General features: G+C 34.1%; 3 protein-coding genes across 5 annotated transcripts; 1 reads left to right on the forward strand and 2 right to left on the reverse strand.

The window, feature by feature from the left end:
- Positions 1-714: 714 nt before the first annotated feature.
- Positions 715-5,847, reverse strand: LOC7498050 (peptidyl-prolyl cis-trans isomerase cyp11). Its single transcript, XM_024610399.2, has 14 exons — positions 5,629-5,847; positions 4,272-4,368; positions 4,141-4,195; positions 3,751-3,839; positions 3,319-3,343; positions 3,178-3,216; positions 2,884-3,004; positions 2,565-2,728; positions 2,246-2,330; positions 1,937-2,023; positions 1,711-1,803; positions 1,464-1,550; positions 1,228-1,275; positions 715-988 (listed from the first exon to the last, which is right to left on the reverse strand). Exons 1-14 carry the CDS (start codon positions 5,706-5,708, stop codon positions 820-822), a joined length of 1,239 nt encoding a protein of 412 aa, XP_024466167.2. The 5' UTR covers positions 5,709-5,847; the 3' UTR covers positions 715-819.
- Positions 5,848-9,754: 3,907 nt separating this feature from the next.
- LOC7498051 (calmodulin-like protein 8) lies at positions 9,755-12,158 on the forward strand. The gene is made up of 4 exons (XM_002314625.4): positions 9,755-10,038; positions 10,159-10,316; positions 10,488-10,568; positions 11,821-12,158. Exons 1-4 carry the CDS (start codon positions 9,963-9,965, stop codon positions 11,956-11,958), a joined length of 453 nt encoding a protein of 150 aa, XP_002314661.1. The 5' UTR covers positions 9,755-9,962; the 3' UTR covers positions 11,959-12,158.
- A 1,814-nt stretch (positions 12,159-13,972) lies between these two features.
- On the reverse strand, positions 13,973-17,816 carry LOC7474169 (uncharacterized). Of its 3 annotated transcripts, none has more exons than XM_024609702.2 (5): positions 17,422-17,816; positions 17,234-17,293; positions 16,963-17,160; positions 16,557-16,760; positions 13,973-16,373 (listed from the first exon to the last, which is right to left on the reverse strand). In XM_024609702.2, exons 2-5 carry the CDS (start codon positions 17,274-17,276, stop codon positions 14,386-14,388), a joined length of 2,433 nt encoding a protein of 810 aa, XP_024465470.2. In that variant the 5' UTR covers positions 17,277-17,293; positions 17,422-17,816; the 3' UTR covers positions 13,973-14,385. The 3 variants fall into 3 exon arrangements, with proteins under 3 accessions (XP_024465470.2, XP_024465469.2, XP_024465471.2); XM_024609701.2 differs by having other exon boundaries at positions 17,234-17,296; XM_024609703.2 differs by lacking the exon at positions 17,422-17,816 and having other exon boundaries at positions 17,234-17,413.
- Positions 17,817-18,857: the final 1,041 nt, after the last annotated feature.

The following is an 18,857-nucleotide window of genomic DNA, read 5'->3' on the forward strand; positions in this document are numbered from 1 at the left end:
GTTTTCTTTATCAGGGTAGCCAGTAAACACGGGTTTTTTCTTTCTTAGTAATTATTGTTGAAGTACGACAGTGAGACATCTTTTCAAGTAGCACGATGAACCTGCCTCAAGCTTTGTATTGCCTACATTTACATCTTGTTTTGATTGCAGTTATTTTTTAAAGTATTTTTTATTTAGAAATATATTAAAATAATATTTTTTATTCTTTAAAAGTTATTTTAACATCAGCATGTCCAAATGATCTAAAAACATCAAAAAAATATTAATTTGAAAAAAAAAATTTATATTTGTTTAAAATGCTTTTAAACTCAAAAACAAATAGTGAAGAACCATCTTGATTTGTAACTGAACCGTGATTTTTCTGTTCCTTGTACAGTTCGACCATGCTTGCTATGAGGGTTTGCGAAGCGAACGCGGTGTTTACTGATTCTTATAATTGTAGAAGAATGTGTTGTCAGGAAACAGGAAAGTACGTATCAAGAAGACATCATTTCTTGATTTATCCTCGAGAGCAGGAATTCATTTGCTGCGTTTTGTAATGGATTGTTCAGACCCAAAGTCTTGTAATTCCTTTGCCTAAAGGAGGTCGTGATATACAAGATGCAAGGAAATAATCTAAACTAGGGTGCTTACTGTGTGGCACTGAGAAACAGGTCCAATTCTATCTTCTAATTTTCAGCTAATATATTTCAATCAGGGATTATTACAACTTCCTTTAGGACCAAGTGGAAATTGCAATTGATCTTCAACAGTTTGTACATCATCAACAGGACAATCTCATGCTTGTAATAGCTCATTCAATTAGTTAGAACTCCAATCTTAAGGCTGTGCATCATCTCCAGGGAGACGGAGTCGCATTTGCATACTGTTACTCAAGCTAGGAAACTCCGTTTCAGGATCTGGACGGTGATTTTGTTGCTTGCTGTGACCACGGTCATGTGCATGTGAACCAGGTGCTTTTTGCAAGTTTTTCCTGCTTCGGCCACTCCTGCTCAAGTATTAAATGAAGGGAAAATTGTAAATGAAAAATGGAGTGGTCTTAGAGAAGAAAATAAGTTCCTTTGCTTTTTTAATTTAGAATCGGAAAAGGCATGAAGTTGGTTAAATTAACCAGAGAAAATGAATTTCAATATAATATATAAGGATGCCACGATATCACTTATCCCACTGATCTTCGTAAGTGCAATGAAGATGAAATATAATTGGACGAGAGTTTTGTCACTTAACTTGCTCCTGTATCGGTTCCTTGCATCACTTATCTCACTTCGAATACGCCTGCAAAAATCAGAATATTGGACGAGAGTTTTGTCACTTAACTTGCTCTCTCTTACTCAAGTATTTTATAAGGGGAAAACAGTAAATCAAGAATTTCTGAGAGCCGGGCTGGTTTGGGAAGATATTACTTTACAACCAAAAGAAAATGACTTCCAACATAATCACAATGAATTATGAAGATAGAATACCATTGATGGCCTGTTCTGTCTCTTGAATTGCTCCGGTTACGCCTCCGAGGTGAGTGCTTGGAATCACTTCTCTGGATTGGACTAGGCCTGCAAAAAGCACAATATTTATGCGTTTTTCGTGCTTTGGTTTCTCTATTTTATGAAGGGAAAACAGGTATATGAAGAACGTCCGAGAGAAAGAGTGGTCTGGGAAAAGTAACGAAGTGGATTACAACCAAAACAAAACAAAACACTGGAGAGAGTATACCATCGGGATCCTTGGGAAGTCTTGTCTCTCAATTTGCTCCTTGAATGCCTAGGGGCTGATTCCTTGGCACTATTCCCGTCACCTTCATAATTCCTGCAAAAATGATAACACGTGTCAGTTTTTCTTGCTTCGAGCACTCCTGCTGAAACAAAATTGTGACATTATGCTGAGAAGAAAACGAACATAACAAGAGACAATTGCTGTCAGTGTACTAATGAGAGAATACCATCCAGGGGAAGTTTTTTCTCTTGACTTGCTTTGGTAATGGCTTGGAGATGACTGATTGGAATGACCTTTCTGATTTTGATCATGCCTGAAAAGTTCAGAATATTTACAACGACAAGTCACCCCAGCTTTCACAGTCCCACATCTGCTATACTAAAGACAGATTAGCTTTTCTGCCTTTTGAGTTATAAAAGAAGTTTTCCCACATAAGAAAGCAGATAAAGAGTTTATGAAACATCTTTTCATACGTGCATATAGGAAAATAGCAAGCTAACAACAGAATGGATCAAAGCAAGCCAACATCAAAAACCTGGATTCAGAGTGGTGCTCAACAACTCCGTGTCTTTTTGACTTTCTTTTTCTCGAATGTCTTCCTTCAGAAGGCAAACTGGAATCTGTCAAAGAACCCAAATAATTGGAACACTGTTGAAAACTACAGCCAGAAACTTGAAATTACTCAATCTCGTTTTTAATCAGAAAAGATCTCGCAGTCTTCATCTGCCTTTTCAATATGAAATTGCTGGAGAAATCTTTTTTTTACCTTAAAAGGCAAATCATATTGTTTTTTTTTTCAGGAAAGAAAAGCACTAAGACTTCAAAATGTTTAGAAAATTCGGCAAATGCTATACCTTCCCTTATCAAGATTGAATTAAGACTTCTTTTTTTAGGAGATACTCCACATGCTGTAATGATGACAAGATGTTCGGGCCTTCCATCAGGAAATGTTTGGACCTGTTCAATTTTCTGCACTGTTTCATAGCCTCTCACAACTCTTCCAAACACAACATGTTTCCTGGAAACAGGTAGAATATGCCATCATTGAATGTTGTGTAATAATCACGTGCAAGTGAAGCTGAATAAGTTGTTAGCATAGTGAAATACAAAGTAATCTAGAAAATAGGAATTAGAAATTAGAGCTCTGTGCCAAATAACAAAATAACACCATACCCATCGAGTTCATGTAGCTCATTGAAGGTGATAAAGAAACAGGATCCGATTGTATATTTATGATAATCACTTGCCGTTGTGAGAAGATAAGGTGCATCATGTTTGAGTCTCTCGCCCTCATCTGCATATGTAAAGATTGAAGTTAACATGATTACAGAAAACGATAATCCAAACTACAGTCACAAGCAAACTTCTCCTTTCAGATACACACATGAGAAAACATGCATCGGAAACAAAGATACTAGAGGGTGACTGAGATCTGCATATCAAGGCACACGGGCTCATATTACATACCAAAAAATGGTATTCCATATATGTTCTCTCCACCAGTTCCTGAAATCATCATTGTAGCTGATGCGTTACTAATCTGTGAATAACGATGAAAAAAAATGGCTGCATAACTAAAAGGATCAGAAGACCTTGCTGTTGACTAACCATTTTCCTCAGAGAAATCTCCACCCTGTGAAGAAGTAAAAAACATTAAGAAGAGAAGAAGGTTGCATGAAACATTTAGCAAAACAAAGGGATACAAATGATGAGATTTTTTCGGTTCCATGAAAAAGGAGACATATCTTTGCAGCAGGCTTTCAATGGGTCTGTAGTATAGATTGCTCAAGCCAGACTATCAGCATGAACTTTCAATCGAAGGTCTAGTCCATAATAAATGATTTCACTAATTCTATGAACAGGCTCATACCAAAATCTATCTATCATAATAGAATGAAACAATGAACCACGAAAACAGTGAGCATAACTTTTACTTATTTAATGGCATGCTGCAATGGTCGCTATTTAGAGGCTTCTGGATACAGCAAACTATAGACAAACTATAAAGCCGTTAAGGAAGAAAGGAAGGAAGACGAATACCTCAGCCCATTTTCCCCTCACTATATTATAAAAAGTTGACCCTTTGAGGTACATAGGCTTTCCCGTATGCTTTCCCAGTCCCATGTCACCTACAATTTTAAACTTGATATCAAATACATTATAGAGAATTTTACTGAAAGGTCTCTCTGATGCATTTTCAGATGGCACTTGAATTGATATATAGTTCCTATTGAGATTCATGTGTTGGCAAAAATTATAATTTTAACCTAATTAATTTACAGAAGCCACCCATCTGATAATCTATATGTCAACTGCCACACATAGAACCAATTGCATGTTTATCCAGCTTTCTAAACAAGTCCACATTGTCAAATTCAAGCATCATGCCTTTCAGAATTTCTAACAATATAGAGAAGATTTACATGTCACCTGCGCAAAGCGCTAGAAAGTTCTGTGCAGTCTTAGGGGCCTGATCTGCAAGAAGCTGAAAAGGGCATGACTACGTAAATACAGGGCCACAATGGGGTGTAAACAGAGAAAATATCTGACCTGTAATTTACCTCTATTTCAATTCTTTCTGCAAGATTCCCACCAATGGATATGTCTAAAAATACTTCAGGATTTTGTGTATTTCTCATTCTTCTTCTCTCAAAGGAGCTAATGTGACATTAATAACTCAAACTTTAGAACTTAGAACAATTTTCTTAAAGCTGTGACAGACAAATCCAGTAAATTTATACCAGCACTCTTAAAATACAGTAAATGTAGTCAAAATGTCTAACATCACCAAATTTGTAAATGAACACAAACGTTAGTAGGTAATAACAATATAAGAAAATTATAAAGCTTCCAGCAAGCCATCATAATAATCCTAGCAGATGATCTACTTTCCAACAAAGTAGAAAGATACGAACAACTGCAGGTTATCAAATCACTGATAACACAAAATATTATTGACAGTATGTGCATTATTAGACTTCTACAGTTAGTAGCTCACATGCCCCAAACTGCAAGGATGTAGAAGCAGAATTTCTTTTCGGCATATTAACTAATTACCTGTCAAAGAACCTAAATACCATCGCAAAATTCACTTAAGGGGCAGTTTTTGCAGTGCCTTTAAACCATGTTCCTTAGCTAAATAAAAAGAGAAAAGGCTAATTAATAACAATAACCATGCCACTTGTTGTACATCATAATACATTAAAACCACACTATTAACTACCTGGCCTTGGTGCAAAATTGCTACTCAAGTAACTTCATTGACTATGCCCAAATGACACGAACCCTAGGCATTGATTAAGTATTGTAGTTACAGCACAGAAACATATCTTTCAAATTACTATATCAAATGCACGCGTGCAGCTGGTCCATACCAAAGAAATCCCAGTCTCGAATTTTCCAAGCTAAAGTTGCAAAATACAAAAGAAATGCATCTTGAATACACCCTTGAAATCCTGAACCCTACGTGTGGGTCTATTTTATTGCCGATAAGGAGAAAAGGATCAAAAGACTTTCAAGAAATAGAAATTTATATATCAAGAAAACAACCTTCTGCCAAAATAGTATAATAATTGCAATTGTTTGTATTAAATTGGGCTTGGATTTTACATTTTCTTGAAATAAAAAACATCAAGATAAACAAGCACTAGTAAGAACACGAGGCGGAGGTTCTTTTCTTTTACCTTTGACTTCTTCTCCTCCATTTTCTCAGTAACCAAACAGAAGATAATGAGAAACCCATAATACATTCCAATAAAAGAACGCTCCCCAATTCACACAAGGGAAGATAGCGAAACATAAAGAATAACAAGCGACTAGCAATAATTAACAAAAACAGGAGGTTCAAGTTCATTAATTAGCTATACAAAAAGAAAGCAACAACAAATTCAAGAAACCAAGTCTAAGTTATGCACGCACCTTGTTGATGACGGAGAGGGGGTGTTTCTGAGAAAGGAAAACAGGCTCTCTTGGATTTTATTTGTATGCAATTGGTTCATATACAAAACATGAAGGAAAATAGCCGCGAAGGGGATGTACCATGCATGCGTGCAGGGAGGTGAGCCGTTATGATCGTTTTATAACGTTCCCTTAGAATACACAAAAAATGACAAATGAAATATTTCAAAATGATCTGCTTATCCTTGCTACGTCCATATGAATACAGAACATTGCACGATCCTGTATGTATTGGGTATATAAGGATACAGGAATATTAAAAATACGGACTATAAATTACAATATTAATTGAGTACAAGACTGTTGACGTTGCAATATGACAACACATTCCAGGCCAAACTAAGGTTACATTTGTCTATGAAAAAATACACTTTCAAATTAGTTTTTTTTAATTATTTTGATGTATTAATATTAAAAATAAAATTTAAAAAATAAATAATAATATTATTATTTTAATACATTTCAAGTAAAAAATACTTTAAAAAACAACATTTATAATTGTTCTAGACACCCTTGTAGTGTAATGAAGTTTGATATGGTCTGTGTTTTGTACTAACTATATATTCAAAAATATTTGATTAATTAATATTTATCATATTTTTGCATAAATTTTATGGAAAACTCTTTTTTAAAATTTTAGTTAAGGAAAAACTATAATTTATAATTTTTATTAAAATTATTTTTTCAAACCATAACAATAAAAAATATATCACTACCAAAACACATAGAAACCAGGTCGTAACAATATGGGCAATCTATAGTGAAATAAAAGAAGAATCTGAAAAAAAAAAAAAAAAAAAAAAAAGGAAGGAGGTAAATGTTAGTTTGCTAGAGGATGTATCGTGTGTGTCTAATGTGCATGAAAAGTATAAAAGCTCGTATAGTTTTGAAAAAATACACTTAAGGAAAGTAATTTAAAATTACTATATTTAAAATTATTGTGAGCGGATTAATAGTAATTTTTCCTTGTTCACATCCTTCCTAGTTCTACTAATCAATAGTTTAGCATGTGGAGGACTTGTTGTTGACCAACCAACATCTTGATTCATCATTCTCATAATCTCACATTGAATAAAAACAACAATACCTAGCTTTTTACAAGTCATTGACAAACCTTTTTTCAACTAAAATTTTTTTCTCTCTTGTTTCTATTTTATATATATATATTTTTTATGGACTCACCGGGGCTACTCTTTAGCTTCTTAATATTAAGAAATAAAAAAAACTTAAAAAAGATAGAGAAAACAATGTTTTCTTTTTCTTGGTCTTCAAAAAAAAGAAGCTTTTTGCCATGTGTTTAAGGGTAAAATAGTCTTTGTCTTAGGATAATTTTGGTATTCTAAAATTGATTGAAGGAAGGACGGGTATTTCACATTTGGATTGTAAGTGAATCTACAGCACTACCTTTAAAAGAAATTAATTTTTGAATTTCTACTCAAGGTTAGTTTTTTTATTTTCAACTACAAATATACATTAAAATAACATTTTTACTCTAGGATTAAAAAAAATAACAGGCAAATGGAAGGTCTTTTTGTTATTTTCAATATTGTTGCATAGTAAAAAGACATTGACACCCTTTGTGTCAAGTAATTTAACTCTTAGGTTAAAATGATATTTTTGTCATTTTATTGTTGTTTTTTAATTAATTGTTTGGGGATGGGGTCATTTGAGTATTTTAATAATTAAAAAATAATTAAAGAAAAAAAAGATAGACTCGTGTTGCGCACGCATCAGCAGCTTCGTTGTCTTTGGACGGTGCATGTAATTGATTATAGAGGCAAAAAAAAATATTATTTCAAGATGGCTTCGTCTTCATCTCAACATCTCCTCTCTAGATATGTGGTGTGTGCATCAATAAAAGGTTCAGTTTTTCACCGACGACTATTTTTTTTCCCTCTTTTTACCTTAGTGTTTGTGCCCTCCCACCTGATTTTTCAGGTCAACCCCTAAACTTCTATTTATTTTTTATTTAATTTCTATTTTTTTTTATTATAATTTTTTAAAGATAATTCTAGAGTCTCAACATCTTCTCTCTAGATATGTGGTGTGTACGTCAATAAAAGGTTCGGTTTGTCACCGGCGACTATTTTTTTCCCTCTCTTTACCTCAATGTTTGTGCCCTTCCACCTGATTTTCGAGGACAGCCCTAAACTTTTATTTATTTTTTATTTAATTTCTATTCTTTTGGTTATAATTTTTTTAAAAGATAATTCATTGAATTAGATAATTTTAGAGTTGCAATTTTTTTTTCAATTCCACCCTCTTCACCCTACGGAAATTTTTTTCCTTATAGATTTCGTTCTCATTGTCTAGGAAATGGACCTGTAAAGTTGTTGCTGGAGGACTCGATCAAATCGAGTTCGAGAAGTTGAACACAATTTTCAGCAATTGGTGAGGCCTAGTCGTGACGAGGACTCGATCAATTTCCTTCAAGTTTAGTTTAAAGGTCAATAACTTTCAGCATAAGTATTGGACCACAATTCACGTGAATGCTGGACCTTGTAAGAGAAGCCGTGTACTGAATTCTATGATACGTACTTACCGTACTGTATAAGACAGCCTGCAATGTACTATTGCAATCAGCAATATCGAAATTAGCCTTGACAGTTTGTTTTTTATTTTAAAAGTTTTTTTAAGAAAAAAATTGAATTTCTAAAAATTTTTTATTTTAAATTAATTTTTTTATGTGTTTTTAGATATTGATATAAAAAATAATTTTAAAAAATAAAAAAATATTATTTCAATATACTTTCAAGTAAAAATACATTTTAAAAAATAATTATAAATATACCCGTAAACACCCCCAGTAAAGAGAAACCGCGTCGACAGGCAGTCTCATTAATATGCATCTAGCTCCATTGATGACTCAAGGCTGGCATTAATCATATATTATAAAAAGATTAACAACATCATAAGCCGGCTAGGGAGTTAAACACGCGCCCCCAGTCGAGTAGGAATGGTCCCATTCATATTGTCCTTTTAATTAACAATAAAGTTAATAAACTGTAATTGTTAAAAGGAGATAATATAGCATGGGCAGATTGAAATCCTTTCATATTTGGTAATATTTATTATTTTTAAATCATGAAATTTAAATGAAGGAACATAATTTTAACATATTTAAAAATGATAAAAATATAATTACTCGATGTTTCTTTCAGAATCATTATATTACAAAAACAATGATAAAATTTGAAATATAATGAACATATCCAAAAATGGGAGATATAATAATCCAAATTTTATAGGTGCAAATAATATCATTGATGTATTTTCGGTGCTACAAATTATGTAAAAAAATTCATAGTATATTAAGAGGCATTTATTTTTATATTTGAAATTACATTTGAGCATGTTTGATATGGAATATTATTAAATTGATGTTTTTATATATTCATGTAGGTTATACAAAAATACATATTAAGATGGTTTTGTAAAAAGTAAATCTCTCTTCTCGAGCAAGCAAAGTACCATGGGGCGTGGGCTTTGGGTAAGAAATTAATCCATGTTTGTTTCAGTATTTTAAATATATTTTTTAAAAAGTTAAAAAAATTTATTTTAAATTAATATTTTTTTATATTTTCAAATTATTTCAATGTGTCGTGATGTGTTTATATTAAAAATAATTTTTTAAAAATAAAAAATATTTTTTTAAATAAAAAATATTTTAAAAAACAAATCTCCAACCCCCACATGAAACAAAAATGCACACCTCCCCATAAGTCATCCATCTACTCTTTGAATGCTCCTTGTCTCCCAAGCAGCGAACCCTTATAGCTGTAAAATTTTTCAAGTCAAACATACAATTCAAAACATCATCTAGCTAGCTAAACCTAATGCTATGGATACAATATAGATACACTAGAGACCATCTATCTAAAAGCAATGCAAGGTCATTGGTCAGAGAGAGAGAGAGAGAGAGCAGATGGCCTTTTTGATTCTTTCCTGGCCAATAATACCGTGACAACCAATCTAGTCATAAGCTTGATTTGACTCGTGATCTATTAATTTGAAAGAAAAAAAAAAACAAAGAAAAATCCTGCTGCACTTCACCTCATTGGATGTCTACATAAACCCAGCTAAGATTGAGCTATACTCAACATATTCTCTCTCGTCACAAAAAAAACACCTCCCTCCTTCCCTCTCTCTCCCACGCACGCACTTGAGCTGCAATCTGTAGTGCTCAACATTCTTTTCTCCCTCTGCCTCTCTCCCTCCTTCCCTCTCTCTCTCGTTCCCATTAACCAGATTAAGTTTTGATTTCTGGCTGTTCTGAATTAAAAAGCAAACATATAATGGCAGAGGCACTGACTGAAGAACAGATTGTTGAATTTAGAGAAGCCTTTTGTCTCTTTGATAAGGATGGAGATGGTTAGTTTCCTCTTTCTAAATAGCTTAATTATGTCATAATTTGCTGTGTGTTCAATCCGTGTTCAACATATATATTAATTATAACTTGAGCATACATGTATATATAAAATATGGATGCAGGTTGCATTACCGTTGAAGAATTGGCCACGGTCATTCGGTCATTGGATCAAAATCCAACAGAAGAAGAACTTCATGATATGATTAGCGAAGTTGATTCTGATAGAAATGGGACTATAGAGTTTGCTGAGTTCTTAAGCTTGATGGCCAAAAAAATGAAGGTATATCACCCACACACCCACACGTGACAGTACATTTTGTTTGATATAATTATAATTAATTAATTAATTAATATTACCCTTTGATTTGTGTTAGTAATTCATCAATATATATATATATATAGCGTTTGGTAATAAGGCTACAGTTTTGAAAGATATTAATGAATTTATCAGGAGACTGATGCGGAGGAAGAGCTTAAGGAGGCGTTCAAGGTGTTTGACAAGGATCAGAATGGCTATATATCAGCTAATGAGGTAATATGAGTAATTAATTTGGCCTTCTTTTCCATTTTTAATTAATATATATTATTAATCGACATCTTCTCATTCGTAATATTTATTGAAAATAATTTACGTCTATAGTAAATTACCACACAAGATTCACTCGTCCGATGGAAACTAACTCAATATATATCTTGTGTACTTTTTCTCATAATTGAAAATTCAGACTTCTAAAAAAATTTAGAAATTCTAAAATTTAAAATGACAGTGCTATGCAAATTCATGCTTATCCTCAGTCGACATGTCTCTTGCTTTTGTTTTTATCGAGGGTTGACGTTGACGAAAAATTAGAATTATTAATCAAGTTTAATAATTCAAGATATTATTTGTTTTGATGTTCTTGAAAATTTTTATTTTAATATTTTTAGATTATTTTGATTTGTTGATGTTAAAAATAAATTTTAAAAAATAAAAAATATTATTTTAATATATTTTTAAATAAAAAATATTTTAAAAAACAATTATAATTAGACAATTATATACACAAAGGAGTTTCCCAAACAATCACTGATTTTTGTAGGAAAACAGACCATAAAAACATAAGCAAATGGGGCTTTTTTTTGCTTATAGACAAGAATTTTTTGAAAAAACCTTCCTTAAAGTTTTCCAATGATAACAAGAAAATGAGATTAGCCGTAATAAATGTTTAAACAAATGAATATTTGGTCAAGAGTTTTAAAAATATATTAACGGTTGTTTTTTAAAGTATTTTTTGCATGAAAATATATTAAAATAATATTTTTTATTTTTTAAAAATTATTTTTAACATTAATATATCAAAATAATTCAAAAAAAAGATTAAAAAATAATTTTAAAAAAAAACTGTTTGGATAATAATTTTCAACTGCATGTTATTCCTATGAGAATCTCTTTCACCGGTGAAAGAGGAGAGACATTGTCTAGTGTCTAGAGTTCAAATTTTTAAAACTCGTGCTTGTTGGAAACAGCACAAGTAAAACAAATAAAAAAAAAAAAGTAAAATTTTGTATATTGATATTCGTGTAAAAAATTTAATAAATCTTCGTACCTGGTATTTCACATGTTTCTCCCAAGTTGAAGGTTTAGTTTACACAACAATTCGTATGAGATAAGCTGTACAACTCAGTGTGCAGTGAACATTAACCATTTTTCATGGGACATTGCATTTGGATTATAGCATTTTACTTATTTAATTGGCCAGAGAATCTAAGCAAATTAAAAATTCTCTCTTTTTGTTCATGTTCAGTTGAGGCATGTCATGATCAATCTGGGTGAAAAGCTTACTGACGAGGAGGTGGAGCAGATGATTAAAGAAGCTGATTTGGATGGTGATGGTCAAGTTAATTATGATGAATTTGTTAAAATGATGATGAACGTGGGGTAACAAATTCAGTCGAATCAGATTGAAGATTGCCACGCTCAAAATTCTTTGATTTTCATCTAAATTCCATCATAAATCGGCTTTCTCCCATTCCATTATTGTATGCATTTGTTGTTGTTGCGGCAGCAGTAGACAGCAGCTGCTGCTTTAAGAGTTTTGATATTGTAGCAGGGTTTATTTTTTTTAATTTTTTTTGCGGCTCATTTGCGGTTCCACTTGATCATAGAATGGCACGAATTTGTCGCAATTTATGTTAAAAATCCGTGCAAGAAACATTGATTATTGAACGAAACTATATGTATTCACATATAGTAGTGAAATATTTAGAGATTGGGATTAAAAGAAATATATTATAAAAAAAATGCATAATACACAAATTTTGTCTATGATACATAGAAATGAGGGGTGATAATAACGAGTAAGATGAGATGGATTTTTAGAGTAACGTGGTTTAATTTTGAATATTGGAAACCCCCCATCAAAACTGCCCGTATAGTTGGGGGACTGATTCATAGTTTACCCAGAACTTTTAAATTCCTATATTTTCCAGGACTCCAATTCAAAGGATGTACAAAGATATGACTTTTGGTTGCACTCGTGACTGTTGACAAAGGACCGATGGTCGGCTATGCATGTAAAGTACCTATATTTTCCACGAATCCGATAAGAAACTTTTTTCATAACCATTTAGATAATTTAAAGATAAGAATTTGGAATTAAAAGTTTGCATCCTATAATTTTAGATTTGAGTTCTGTATTTGTTAATATGATAACCACTAAAAACTTATATGGTTGTTAACTTTAAGACCCATGATATTAGTTGAGGTATGCACAAACTAACCCGAATATCCACATTAATAAAAAAAAATTATATATATATATATATTTATGTGTGTGTGTCACGACTTGTTTTTCATGTAAATAAGGTCCCTTTCCATGCTTTTTTTTTATCTATGCAAACCCAAATATTTATATAAACTTCTTCTTTTAGCTCGGTTAGTATCTACGCAATAATTGATATTATAAATAAATTCATAATATAAATTATTTATTTTGATACAAAATAACATAAATTATAATAAAAAAAATAAAAAATCCAACAAAAACAATATACTAATAAAGCTATAGGTATGAAAAAAATAATAATGAGAATGTAATTTTATATCTATTGTCTATTCCATCAAAGATATTGTTGTCATTTCCTATTAAAACCTTTCTTTTCTTTCAAAATATTACAATATCATCTTTTTTTCTTTTTTAAAAAGATGGAGAAGAAAACCTTCCCTTTCTCATTATTTGACCTGCTCTTTCTTTCTGTTATCTTACTTGGGAAGAAAAGCAAATGAAGTTTCTTTGACTTTTGCTTTCTAAAATGACCTCCGCTTGTATAACATGTAATGCCAACGTCAATACAATTGTAAAGACAACAGACCATTCCAGACTCCACGTTGTCTGTAAGAGCGTGTGGTGTTTTGCTATGCGCGTATGGGGATAAGATTTATGTCGGCATTGACGTAGCTAACAGAAGGATTGATTACCAAGGTTTAGTATTCCTTTCAATTTCAATGTATGAATTGTGATGCATTTCCCTCCTTAGACTACCTCAATTGACAAGGACGGTATGGATTTGATCAAGGACGGTATGTTATATATTCATAGCTTTTCCTCAGTTGAGGTTTACGTGATCTCCTGGGCCAGAAAGAGCTTACCTTATGGTGTTCCTTAGTGGGAAATTGTCGTCTTGAATTGACAGGAGAATGTTTCTTTGGGCTCCCCCCTGCATGCTGAAGGGCAGATTACTGTCCATGGGCTGTTTCTCTAGCTTCCACGTCCCAGCCACAGCCTCTATCAGAAAAGGGAAAAGGTTCGTATGTGACGCCTCCAAAGATCCAGAAAACACTGCGATATATATCGTCGATGTCAGAATGTCTATCTATCGGGTGGCCTTTTTTGAGCACCACCTCTGATACAATCTGACTTCCTGCTTCCTTTTATCGTGAAAAACAAGACAAAACTGTTGAAATTTCAAACAAACGGCTTCACTAAGTTTGTGTTATAAATAGAATAAACAAATAACAAAATCAAAGGCAGCGGCAAAGCTGCCCGGTTTACAATTTCCTTTCCAAACCTTCCAATTTCTCTCCAACAAATTCATAAACAAAGAAAACTTACAAACGAACTAAATCAAGAGATTCAGCTAAAAACTTGCATCAGAATGCAAGGTAATGCAAGTTCAGAAGAAGTATATACAGGGAAGAGCACAAAAAAATACAGACGCAGAAGATTTAGTAATCACCCTTTCTTGGGTCAACTGAACCAGCCGGCAGTTTCTCCATAGATCAAAACTCCATTTCTTGAAAAACTTAGAATCACGTAAGAAAGCCATCCAAAACAAATTGAAAAGTAGAACTCGAAAACTGGCAATTTCTATTAATTAATCACTGTTGCACAACACATGCACTGACCAAAGAGGGATGTTCTGCGCTTATGCTTCTCTTTAGCTTTAGGTGAAGCTGATGCCACTTCCTTCGTACGTGAGTTCCATAAATCCTTGGCTGCCTTCTTTGCAGCAGCATGGTTATCCTGTTTCGTTGGTGTAACAAGAACATGAGCCTCTTCTTCTTTCAAGAAACCAAGAGATGGTGTTCTTGACTTCTCAGAATCACTTGTTTCCAGAGTAATCACTTTCTCTTCCACTGGCTTTGCTCGAAGTGATTCTTGATTATAGTGAGGAAGCAGACGTGGACTTTGCAGTCTTACTTTAGCCTGATTTGATGAGCTTTCAATTGTAGTCTTGTCTTGATAAAGCAGTGGAGTCTGATCTGACTCTTCACTCCTTGCTTCTATTCGGAGATCAAGATCAAAGCTTGGCGACTTTCGCATCTGTACATGGATGTTCAGATTGTCAGGATTTGATTCAGTGCTGAACCTCCCCACACTTTCTTGTGCCTCATGGCCACCCTTTGGAAAGATAGTTGTTTCAAGTATTTCACTTCGTTCAAAATCGAAGGACTTGGTTTCTCTCACAATTTCTGGAGCTGCTATGACATAGAATGAATCTTCTTGTTGAGGCTTGTCCATTGCCAACTCAACCGTAGAAGCTGAGTTCCCTGCAATATTTATGCCCGCGGCTTGGTCAGTAGAAGCCTTTGCAACAAGGAACTCCTTGCAACTCTCAGGCCTCAATTCCAGGGCTAACTCATTGCTACATTGAGCAACGGCAGATGCCATTACCGTTTCTTGTTGCTGATCTTGAGTCTGGAACAGAGAAGCCGGAGCCTTTGGGGTATATGCTTCTGCTTGTACCGAAACTGTTCTGGACATAAACTGTTCTCCGCTTTGCTGTTCTTCTGCACCCTTACCCACGGCACATGGAACTTCGGTCTTCTCCTTTATCTTTTCGACAATTTGCCTCTCTTCTGGTTTCTCTTCCCCCATTGTACAATCTGTTTCCTCTTCATTGCCTCTTCTGTTGGACATGGATAACTCTTCTGGGAGCATTCCAAGTTCAGGAACCATCATAGTGTCTCCTTCAGATTCCTTGCAGCTGTCTTCAAAAGCTTCACTCTGGATGCCATTGAACAAGTCAACGTGGTAGCCATTCTCATCAACCTTTGCCTTCTCAACTTGGCAGCTTCCGTTGCTAACAGGATCATGAGAAACATTAACTGAACTCTCCTCATTATTCTTGCAACTTGATCCGAGAAAAGAATCAGTTTGAGATGCATTTGCCAAGTCATTATCTGATTCTCTAATTGAATCCTCACGTAACTGATTCAGGTCGTAATGATGCTCGTTAGCTTCTATTTCTGATTCTTTTCTCATGAATTCAGTTTCTTCAGTGGAGACAAAGCATTTGTCTTCAGGTACAGATAGTTCTATATGGGAGTTTAGTGAGTTAGCCATCAGATTGGCCTCTGGATGTGACTCTGAGCAATTGTTTCCATAACAATCCATTTCACTGGTGAACTCTTCTTCACATTTATCTCTGTAATCACTTCGAGAATCTGATGATATCCTTGTTGCGTCAATAACATTTGTTTTGGCTGAATAATTTCCAACCTCAACTTTCTCTTCACTGAGCATCTCATCTTCTTGAGATGTCATTTCTTTCTCTGACAAGTCAACCCTTTTCTCCTCCACATCTAGATTGGTCCCAGAAACAAGAATTCCATCCAGATTGTCAGATAGGCAGGTATTCAACAGGTGATCATTCGCCGAAGTAATGCCTGCAATACTTGTTCCCAGGATATTTTCACTTGGTTTCGATGAATTAAAGCTATCTTGTGCAGATTGGTCAGCACAAGTTTCTGTTAATTCATGTTGATCAAACTTCAATCCCACAGAGTCTTGAGGTTCTGGATCATGTGATGGTGATATGGTAAAAAAAGGTGATGTTGACATGACCTTCTCTTCCTCTGTTGCAATTTATAGACAACATAAGGTTTAAACTAGGTTTTACTACACTTTTGTAAATCTAAGTTTTACTTCTACTTTCCAAATATTAATGAACAGAATTCTATCTAATAAAAATACAACATGATGGCATGTATTCTAGCAATCAGAATAGTGTTTCACAGAGTATCTGAGGGCAGGCTAACCTTTCTTGAAGGAAGCTCGCTTCTCAAGCTGATTGCTGTTTGCTCCCAGAACATTGCCCTCCAAATTGGACTCTGTTGGCTTCTCATGACCTTCCAATTCATTCGGCGAAGAAGCTGGTTGAGATTGATTATCTTCGCCACCCACTTCATTTGATTTCAGTTCTGCTTTAGGAGATCCAGCAGCTGGATGGACTTCGGTATGATCTACACAGGAGAAGGCATGAGTTAAGTATACAGATTTTTCAGCACTGTTTGTTTTGAACAGAATGGATATTGTTTCTTGGTGAAATCCGTTAACAGATTAAAATTACTCAGTTCAACTTAACAAAACCTTAGTGTCAACAACCAACAGATAAAATTCATAATGGATGCGTGCATTCCATATTGATATTGGTACGCCACAAACCTGACTCATCCGATGCCTGGTTATGATCATGAATATCTCCAGAACCCTTTGGATCGTCAGAATCTAACCCTGTAACTTTTTCATGATAATCCTCACTCTCTTCTGCAGGAAGCACATGATTTTCTTCTTTTACAACGTTGGCATTAACAAGTTCTTGTACAGATTTTCCCTGATCCTCATCGGCCATGGTATCTTCTTCTGCATACATTAGCGTTGATTAATAAACATCAGAATTAGCAAGTGAAAAGCTAAAGTAGATTTCAAGCCGTACCTCGCAATCCAGATGTGTTATTGTTGCCCATCTCATTTCCCATGCTCAATATTCTAAATCCTGCTATATAAATGATGCAGTAAGATCAAACATTCAACAGTTGTCTGCCGCGATGGCTACTCTTTTTGTGGCGGTATATGAAGTAAAGGGAGTTCAAATTCAAAGTCAACAAGTGTAAAACTACATACCATGATGATCATTGTTTTCACCTGCCTGTAGCCATAAGTATTTAGGACGGCTTGATTTCTGTGAGGCTGCCAGTGTTAATACATGATTAAACTGGTTACTCAACTTGTATTGCTTAAAGCATAAGCCTCATTTTCTGGTCACCTGTCACCTAAACTGATGCATCCCTTAAAGTACTGGCACATTTATCCTTTCATTCTCGTTTCCTGTTCCTTCTTTTTTGTGTGTGTGTGTGTGTGACATTGACATTCTGTGATCTGGAATTCTATACTATCCATGGGGCACTGTTAACCAATTAAAGTTCACTGTCGGCGACTAAATGTGCTTTGTGTAACCTGTCATTGGCCTGCCCATATGATTACAATGTGCTGAATTCCTTAGCACTGTTATTCCAACTTCCAGGTTAATCCAACCTAGCCTTTCTAGTTAGCAATTTTGTGCATGCATTGTTGCAGATGCTTGTGCAGTATTTACTTCGTAACTACAAGAATAATGCTTGGTAGGACATTTATTTTAGCATCAACCATATTTTAGCTGGTTGTTTATGAAAGCCTCCAGCTCCAAGTAATGCTAGGCATGTGTGGAAAATCATGGAAAGGTAATTCCACCTATCCGCAATTACTTCCATAATGGATGCGTTCAGATTGTAAAAAAAGCTAGGGTTTCAAGGGCCTACATGGATGGCAATAACCAATCCATATGGCCGATAGGGTTACTGGGACACGCATAGAATCCAAGATACAATTTACATAAAGTTAAGCACACATTTGAGTTATTGATTGATGATTTAATCCATTCTCAACTCATAAGATATCCATGCCATTATCTGATCATGTGGTTCAAACTCGAGGGCTCGAAACCAATGATTTGGCGGAAGCCACATGTAGATTATAGATTGGCCAAGTTCTGCCAGCAAAGTAGCAGACTGGTGTAGAATAATGGTGGTGGTAAGGCTTTGAACAGGGTGGGTCTGCTATTCAAGATTTCTTGGTCTTAAAGTTTATTCTACCCGCTGGGTGGCTGAAGACTGCTATTTTTTAAGGCCAGCCACATTATAGCTTTGCGTTGCTTTAGAACTCTCTACCTTTGCACAGGCTCAAAAGTCGTCGAATTGGACCCTCCCTCTTCTTTTTTTCTGGTTGAGAGGAACACGGACAATGTATCTGGAAATCATGTTTTTTTAAATTTTTAAATTTTTTTCTATTTAAAATGAAAGTTTTTTTAATATTTTCAGATGTTTTAATATGTTAATATTAAAAATAATTTTTAAAAAATAAAAAATTTTATTTTAATATATTTATAAATAAAAAATACTTAAACTGGCACTGCTATTATAATTTTAAATATGCCCTATTAAAAAAGAAAAAAAAAGATGGGCCGATGAAAATCCACTGCCTTCAATTTTTTTAACAAAATGTGAGTCGCTAAAATGATGGTT

The sequence above is a fragment of the Populus trichocarpa genome, chromosome 10 (assembly GCF_000002775.5).
Source record: "Populus trichocarpa isolate Nisqually-1 chromosome 10, P.trichocarpa_v4.1, whole genome shotgun sequence".
Classification (NCBI taxonomy): Eukaryota; Viridiplantae; Streptophyta; class Magnoliopsida; order Malpighiales; family Salicaceae; genus Populus; species Populus trichocarpa.